The sequence below is a fragment of the Arvicanthis niloticus genome, chromosome 16, assembly GCF_011762505.2.
Source record: "Arvicanthis niloticus isolate mArvNil1 chromosome 16, mArvNil1.pat.X, whole genome shotgun sequence".
NCBI classification, from domain to species: Eukaryota; Metazoa; Chordata; class Mammalia; order Rodentia; family Muridae; genus Arvicanthis; species Arvicanthis niloticus.
Window position 1 is genome coordinate 28,245,578 of NC_047673.1, and position 9,133 is coordinate 28,254,710.

A 9,133-nucleotide genomic window follows, 5' to 3' on the forward strand; every position below is an offset into this window, starting at 1 on the left:
GCCAAATACAAAGAAGTAGGAAAATTAAGAGAACTAAAATAAGATTTTTGGCATTTATTTATTTATTTATTTACACTCCAGATTTTATTCCCCCACCCTCACATCTGGTCCACCCTCCGACTGTTCCACATCCCATACTTCCTCCCCACCCCTTATCTCCATGGGAATGCCCCCACCATCTGTAATTATTTCAAACTGTGATAAGCATGAAAATTGTGGTCCAAAAGGCAAAAGCCCAACAAATTGCAGATATAGAGCCACCTGGAAAGTGGTAATTAGAGGATAATCACGTGAGGTGACTGAGTAGAGTACAGTTGAAGGTAGTCTGTGAAAACAATACAGGGCTGCAATCCCAGAATGGGTACTGCTCCTAAGCTGGCTATGGAAATCACTGATGATGATGATGACTGTGACAGCGACAATGATGATAAAGGGACTAATTTTATTTTTTATTGGATATTTTATTTATTTACAATACAGATATCATTTCCTTTCCCCATTCCCCTCCCTAGAAACCTCATCCCACCCACACCCTTCTCCTTTATGCTTTTATATTATTTTAATTACATGCATGTATTAAGGTCAGTTCTAGGTTGAGGGTCTAGCAATACAATAGATACAAATAGTCAAGGAACAAGCAAGAAAATAATCACAAATAGTCAAAGAAAAAGCAAGGCATTAAACCCAATTACATGAACACTCCTGTGATCACTGTTTCTAAGGGCTTATCAGGATGACCAAAGTATCTGAGCCTACTTTCCTGTCCTAGCACAAGGTCATTTTCATGTCTGAAGCCTACTTCCTTGTTCTAATCTAAAACTTAAATTTTTTTCTGAAATTAATTCTTTGTTCTAGCCTAAGATTTAGATTCCTACCTGAAGTTACTTCTTTGTACTAGCCTAATGTCAGATTCCTGACTGAAGCCTATTTCCTTGTCCTTGGCCAATGTCAGATTCTTGCCAAGCCCCAAAAGCTCTCTGCCTCTCCCCATTTTTTATTTCATCAACAAGACTGAGCCTGTCTTAGGTCATTCTGACAAGAATGCCTTCCTTACCCATTATGGAATATGCATTAACAAAAGCAATGTACTTCTATCTTAGGTAGGTAAGAGTCTGCGCAGAATCGTACTTGTCCTTGGCTTGCCAGGGTGTTAATTTAATAACTCTGTCTGGGAGGTCCATTTTCAGGTTCAAGCCATGTACTTTGGCTCCCAACATGTTGATGTTGTTAAAAAAAAAAAAAGCTGTAATATAATGGGCAGGAATAAAAATATTCCAGGGCCAAATAGAGCTAGCATGATCAAGCTATATATGCCATTTTTGAAGCTTGACCAAAATATAAATACTGACCTTAGGCCATGGATAATTTTATCTGCAGTATCTACTGCATCAAGGCTCAGCAGAGCAGCATTCTTGAAATTCATAAGCTCCTAATGTATCATTAAAACATCCCTAGAGGTGTTAGAATTATGTCAAATACACTGCATGTGTCATTAAACTTCTTCCTAATTATAATGACTACCACTGTAAATTGTAGAACTAACATGAATCCAATGGTATTTGGCATGACACTCAAGATGGCTCCTTACCTTTAAATTCTGAACCTCCTTTCAGTAATTTGAATAGGATAAGAATGCCTATCTAAATCCTCTTGTATATTCAACACATTAGTAACGTTTTTTGCTAAACAATTAACAAAAGTAGCTGTCTTATCTTCTTGTTTCACAACAATTGCAGAAGCAGTGGAGCTAGCAATTAATGTGATTAAAGCTGTTATATCAGCAATAATTAAGCCCACTAACCTCTTTCTTCTGCTTAAACCTGCCTCATTTTTCTAGTACTTGCCAGCTATTTTTAGAATACCAAGGTTCTGTGATACTCAGGGCGCTAAAACAAAAGCTGATTGATAGACCTCCATAACTGATATGCCAGATTTCAAAACACAAACACAACTAGAAGGTGTACAATCAATGAAACTTACATTAAGTACTGTAGAAGAAACAAAAGTATTTTTAACTTGACAATTAAAAGAGCCTTAACACGTGCTAACAACTGTTTGAAATCCAGATCCTGCCCCAACTTTATCTCTTGTTAACATAACATCATAGAGAATTGCAGCTAATTTCCATATATGTCTCTGAAAATGTCCAGAACCAGACTTCCAAATGAAAACTGTTATTTCCAATATTGGATTGATTTCTAGACAAGTCCATGATTGAGTCTAAATAACTGGTCACATTTAATAACAATACAAGAGGCATTATAACTTCTCTTTTTTATTGTCTGTTCCACAAGGTCTAAGAACTTGAGGCAAGGTAGCTTGTCCCATCAAGGGTATAGGTAAGCAATGGTGGGTCAGGGACTTATGTCCAATACACCTTCCCAGTCACCATTGTCAGGGCACTCAGCAAACTCACAGGTCAGCATCATTCTTTGTCTTGGCATCAGCATGTCTTACCCATTGCTCTGGCAGCCACCATGCTCCTTCAGCATCCTGGAAAAAAAAAAGAACACAACATGCTCTCTTCCCCATATTTAATATGTGATCAGGATCATGTCTTATGCCAGTAAGTGGATCCTTCCCTTTATCCTTCACTTTTATCTGTGTTTAAATATACCTAATTGTAGAGCACCATAGACACTCAGCAGAAAGTTTTTTGGCATCCAAATTTAAAAGAAACCAATAACTTTAAAACAAAAAAATAAAAAGAATACGATTTAAATAAATTTGTGGTGTACAGGGGTATATCTTCTCTCCCCCTTTTTAATGAAGATATTGTTTTAAAGTTCCATGAGCTCCTTCCACAGTCTCTTGTCCGTGACAATTATAAGGAATCCCAGTAATATGGGTAATTGTAAATTACTGCTAAAGAGTCTCAAATGTTCAACTGCCATAACCAGTGCCATTGTTTGTTTTTTTTTTCTTTTTTTTATTATTGGGTACTTTTTTAAATCTACATTTCAGATGTTATCACCTTTCCCCATTCCCCATCCCCAGAAACACCTTAACCCATCCTCCGTACTCCCATTTCTATGAGGGTGTGCCCCCACTCATCCACGGACTCCCACCTCTCCTCCCTTGAATTCCCCCTCACTGGGGCATCCAGCCTTCAAGGGACCAAGGCCCTCTTCTTCCACTGATGCCCAACAAGTCTGTCCTCCTCTACAAATACAGCTAGAGACATAGGTCCCTCTATGTGTGTTCTCAGGCTAACTGTTTAGACCCAGGGAACTCTAGTTGGTTGGTATTGTCGTTCAAGGGAGTCATTTTAAAGATTACACACTATTGCAAAAGAGGAAAATGGCCAATGTATGAGCAATACAAGCCTGAAAGAATATCTCCCACTTTCAGCTCAAGACACAATACTCTCTAGGACTTATAGTCTTTATGGTATATAAAAGTTACAGGCTAGATGAAAATTGGAGGAGGTATTAGCTGTTTTTCTTATCGCTATAACAAAATATATTGCAAAAGCAATGTAAGAAAGAAAGGGATTATTTTACTCTGAGTCTCAGGGGATAGTCCAGGGTGGAAGGGAAGGTATGGCAGAGAGAGCATGATGGAAGGAGCAAGAGGTTTAAGGTCACATTGTGCCTACAGCACAGAGAAAGGAAAGCTGACATCCACTCACTGTGTGTTGTGTATCCAGTCCATACACTCAGCCCATAGAATAGGTTAGCCCACATTCAGGGCAGATGTTTCTTCCTCGGTTCACTTTCTCTGGAAACACCCTCACAGGCATGCACAGAATTCTATTGCCTAGATGATTTCAGTCAACTAGATAATCAAGATGAACTGTTGCAGAGCTGACTCTGGTTTGATCTATAAAATGAATATAACATTTGGTGAAATAGTAACCTCACTGTTTTCTGAAATTGCAGTCCTGGAAGTTCTAGAATTTTCTACACTTTTTCTTGTCAGAACATGTATCTTGTAATTTTAGTTTTATAGCCATTTCAATGAATTAATCTTGATAAAAGTGTAAATATTCTTCTATATGCAGAAGAGATGCATATGACTTGTGACATTTTAAACTTTGTTCAATGACAAAAAAAAGCAACACTGTTGATTTTATAATGTCAGATTCATGTGTCTACACAGGATGAGGCCATGTGTGCAGATATAGTTTGCACCTGTCTGAAAAAGGGTGGGTCATGATACAGAAGGAAGAAGAGGAATTTCTGTAGCCACATCCTGGGCAATGTCACTTGACTGTGAAAAACCTTTCCAGTGTTTAGGTTTAAGAGACTGAGCAGAGATTAACAATGGCTAGTGTCTGTCTGTCTGTCTGTCTGTCTGTCTGTCTGTCTGTTTCTCTCCTCTCTCTCTCTCTCTCTCTCTCTCTCTCTCTCTCTCTCTCTCTCTCTTTCTGTTTCTTTCTCCCTTGTTATTTGCACATAGCTAAATGTCTCTTTTTGTCTCCTAACATTTAATGTGCTCATTTTGAGTTAACTATTAAACAAGTAAATTATTTTATTAAATACATTAAATGTTTTCTTCTAAAGTCATTGTTTTCATTTTGACATTACCTGTTGCCACTGCCCTCCATAAAAATCCATACCTATATTAATAGGAAAGAAACTAATAATGAATAAATCTATTATGAAAATTAGTTAATATGGATGATAAAGGTATTGTCTTTATAATATGTTTGAGAACATTTTCTATGCACAAACTCATTTGTTTAAAGTTTATGGGCTGCTTCATTTAATACCTTAGAGTTAGAGGGAAATGCACTAGGTAAAATCAACCACGTAAAGAAGGTCTCTGTGACAAAATAACCAAGAAAATCTTTTTAAGAGAAGGAACCATTATTTCAGATCATAGCTCCTTAGTCCCATTCCTTATATCTGTGAACAGAGAGAACATCATGGCTGATGGTACTTATGGGTCAGAGTAATTCAGGAACAAAGAGATGGGGAGTTCCTGAAATCCCCTGTTTCTTTAAGGAATTATCTCCAATAACCCAGTTTCCTTCGATTAGACTCTACCTCCTAAATTCCACCATTTCCCAGTAGTTCTCCAGTCTGGCTACAAACTTTTAACACATAACTTTTAAGGGGGATAATTGATACCTAACTGATGAGAACTTGGTAAAGTTATTTTCAGGCTTTTTAATATTGGGAACATGCGGTACTTAGGTCATTCCCACCAAAGGCAGGTTGTGTGTTTCTATAGATACTGAATTTTATGTGCCTTAATAAGATTTCACTTCCGGTGGGGACTATGCAGAGCTTCAGAAGAACACACCACATTCTTAGATAGGTACACTATGCATGTGTTATTCAAGAAGGCTGGAGAACTCACTTTATAAAAGAAGACTGACAACACCATAAAGCTTAGGGTGTGTGTTCAGGAAACACAAATGAAAGAAAGTAAAAATAAATTGAAAGAACAGTATACATAAGAATATATTAACTTCTACAACTATAAAAAACACAGCCAGTGGCTGTGGAGAATGCCTAGTCAGTGCAGTGCTTAGCTTTCACACATGAAGACCTGATTTTGATTCCCAGAACCTATATGAAAAAAAATCTTCTTGTGGGTAGCATTCCTTTTAGTATTGGGGAACCAGATACAGCCAGATCATTTTTAGCTAGACCGCTTAGCCTGTTTGATGAGATCCAGAACTCCAGACCATTTAGAATTCCTGTGTCAACACACACACACACACACACACACACACACACACACCCACACACCCTACTGTGCAAACTCAAAATTATTGTGGATAATATTTATTAAATGAGTGATTGATTTTATGTTAGATTTAAAGACAGTTCTAGTGATAATTTCAATTCATAAATTGAAGGACATATAATAGTCAGAACAGTGTCTTGAGCACAGAGGCAGTTAGTTAGTTGTGTTAAATATAATCATGAGCAACAATATCATAAACAAGTGTTCACAACTGTTTGTTATTAATAGAATCAGTGACGTTCCACAGAGCCAAAGTATAGAGTAATAATCTTAAACTTTCAACATTGTTACATAGCTAGAGAATCCCTTCACATTTGTCCACTGACTTACTAACAGTGTCACTTCATTGATGCCCAAGTGAAACATTAAATCTGTTCACTCCAAAGCATGTCTGGAATCAACATTTGATTTAAAAATACTGTACATAAGTGAAGTTGAACACACTCAGCACTGTTACCATGTGTATTTGATGGCAGTACCTTAAATACAGAGAAACATGGATAGGCCTGGAAGTATTTTACACCATTTAAGTAGAATATTGAGATGGACGCTATGCTGTCTGTGATGCACAGGTCTCTTGACAGCCTTCTACTTCATTCTGACACTGCAGCTACTAGGCTTGTGAAAGCTCTGTGAAGTTGGTCCACAGGGGTGGCCGGCAGATCAAGTAGATCAGGTTAATCTGAGTTATAAATAAAAGAATCCATTCTAGCTAATTTCATAACATGGAATTGATTAAGAGCTTCTGTGACACTGCTTATTATGTGACAGAATCATTCTCAGTAATAATTATATAAGGAAATAAGCAATAATCTGCCTAGGAAATAGTAAAACCTTTCTCCTACTAATCTTAAAATATACAATAAAAAGGATAATTATTACCATGTTAAAAATCATATGTTGATATTTCTGGAACATGCATATGTATATATATCTTTAAATATATTAGTAGGTTTTTAAAATAGATGATAACATTGTAATATCTGTTTTGAAACCTATGGAAAAGTTACTGATGCTTTATAAAATAAATTTATATTCCTATTTAAAGAGTCATGTTTAAGATTTCTTACTCATTTTTCACACGTGTTTCACCAACGCTCGTTTTAAGTTTAAATTTCTAAATTTCTTTCACATAAGGTGGCAGATAAGCAAGCACCATGCATATAATATATCTACATGTCTTTGAAGGCCTATGTGCTGTCTTACAGCTTTAAGAACTGACAAACACCAGGCTACTTAGTGTCATTGTCTCTTCTGGCATAGGGTCTAAAAACTGTTCAATTTCCATAAACAGGGATTAAGCTGTGGTTCATTTTTAAGTAAACAACTACATCAAAGACATTCTTCAGGAGGTTTGCTACATTTTGTTTTTTAAAACTGGAATAGATTTGCCTCATCTTTTAGGGAGAGCTGAGGCCCTTCCACCGTTCAGTCTAACACTGAGAGCAAGGGAACAAGGTTTACATAAAATTTATCGTAGGGCGACAAACAAATTTAGACAGAATAATGGTGTTTTTAATTATCACTGACCGGTATCTACAAGTCTTTTTAGGGGGAACCATTTCATTTTGGTCTTACATTTTTAGAATTTTGGACTCTCCTTAAATAAAGGCAGAATATCCATTTTCTCCAGTTTCAGTGTTCGGAAACCTTGAGTCAAATGTCAAATGTGATTTTTTTTTTTCTCTTTAAAAAAAGGTGGTGAGGGCCAGAGAGGTGGGTAAGGACATCTGTTGCTAAACCCGACAACCTGAGTTACTCTTCGAACACATTTGGTGGATGGGTTGGTCTGCTGCTCTGATATATTCAAATGGTAAATAATGGCGCTCAAGATCTGGTTGTCCTCAATGAGGGATCAGGGGATCCTCACATATACCAAATGATGCTATGTAACCTTCCTCCCCAAGTTAACTGGTCAATAAAAGGCTAAAGCCTGTGATTGGACAGTAGATAGAGGTAAGCGGGTTTTCAGTTTTCTGCTGTGGTGGGGGTGGGGGCTGACAGGTACAGACTGTAGAGAAGAAAGGAGATCAAAGGAGAAGGAAGCAACCATGAGAAGATATGGACCAAGAGAGGCTATGGACCATGAGAGGATATGGACCATGAGCATGGGCCAGGAGAAACAGCAAGTAACAAGGGACATAATGGCTGTGGTGTAAATTATAGTAGCTCTACAACCTGCCTAATCTAGGCTTACAGCTTGGAAATAAAATACCTAAATTGGCTGTTCCTTGTGCTCCTCGCTGCAACCCCTGGTGTAGCTGCTGCCGTTCCGGTCCCGACCGTGATCTCTGAGAAAATGGCTGTGTGCCCCACATTTGCCGACCTTTGGCATGTCTTTCAGGGATGTCTTCACCAAAGGCTTTGGCTTAGTAAAGCTTCATTTGAAAACGAAATCCGAGAATGGATTGAAATTTAGCAGCTCAGGCTTTGCCAGCCTGGAGACCACCAAAGTGAACCGGAGTCCAGAAACCAAATACAGATGGACTGAGTATGGGCTCAGATTTGAGAAATGGAGCACAGACAACCCTCTGGGCACCGAGATCACTGTGGAAGACCAGCTTGCACATGGACTGAAGCTGACCTTTGATTCATCTTTCTTGCCCAACACTGGGGTAAAACTGCTAAAATCTAGACAGGGTACAAGCATATCAACCTGGCCTGTGACATGGACTTTGACATGGCTGGGCTCTCAATCCGGGGTGCTCTGATGCTTGGCTATGAGGGTTGGCTGGCTGGCTACCAGATGAATTTTGAGACCTCAAAGTCCTGAATGGCCCAGAGCAACTTCGCAGTTGCTAAGACGGAGGAATTCCAACTTCATACTAAGGTGAACGATGGGACAGAATTTGGTGGCTCCGTTTACCAGAAGGTGAACCAGAAGTTGCAGACTGCTGTCAATCTCGCCTGGACCGCAGGCAACAGTAACACTTGCTTTATAAATAGCAGCAAGTATCAGGTCGACCCTGCTGCCTGCTTTTCGGGCAAAGTGAAGAACTCCAGCCTGATTGACCTAGGGTACACTCAGACCCTACCTAAAACCAGGTATCAAACTGACGCTGTTAGCCCTGCTGGATGACAAGAATGTCAATGCGGGCAGCCACAAGCTTGGTTTAGGACTGGAATTTCAAACATAAATGAATAGTGTACAATCATTAATTTTAAACTATTTTGCCACATAGCTATCTTCAGCATTTAGTGTATGTTGGGGATGCGAGAGTTGATAAATACCTCTAAGCTAAGGATGACTCGGCTTTAAAGTGTTTACTATTTCAGGTACAGCAGAAACCCCACTCCAGAAAGGGTCTTTTTCAGCTGTAGGCATGGGTTAGGAGGAGCCTTTCAATAGATGCCAGGCTGCAAGTGGGAGGTGGGAATGTGTAGGCTCTTTGTAAATCTGTATCCAGTCCCCAGATGAAATTGTGACTTCCCA

General features: G+C 38.6%; 1 protein-coding gene and 1 long non-coding RNA gene across 2 annotated transcripts; one reads left to right on the top strand and one right to left on the bottom strand.

The window, feature by feature from the left end:
* Positions 1-537: 537 nt before the first annotated feature.
* LOC143434608 (uncharacterized) lies at positions 538-8,055 on the bottom strand. Its single transcript, XR_013104226.1, has 3 exons — positions 7,916-8,055; positions 3,632-3,822; positions 538-2,493 (listed from the first exon to the last, which is right to left on the bottom strand). It is a non-coding gene; the product is annotated as an uncharacterized LOC143434608 (long non-coding RNA).
* On the top strand, positions 8,023-8,779 carry LOC117721739 (non-selective voltage-gated ion channel VDAC1-like). Its single transcript, XM_076913757.1, has 2 exons — positions 8,023-8,315; positions 8,531-8,779. The coding sequence occupies exons 1-2, from the start codon at positions 8,034-8,036 to the stop codon at positions 8,777-8,779; spliced, it is 531 nt and encodes a 176-aa protein (XP_076769872.1). The 5' UTR covers positions 8,023-8,033.
* The last annotated feature ends 354 nt before the right edge of the window (positions 8,780-9,133 follow it).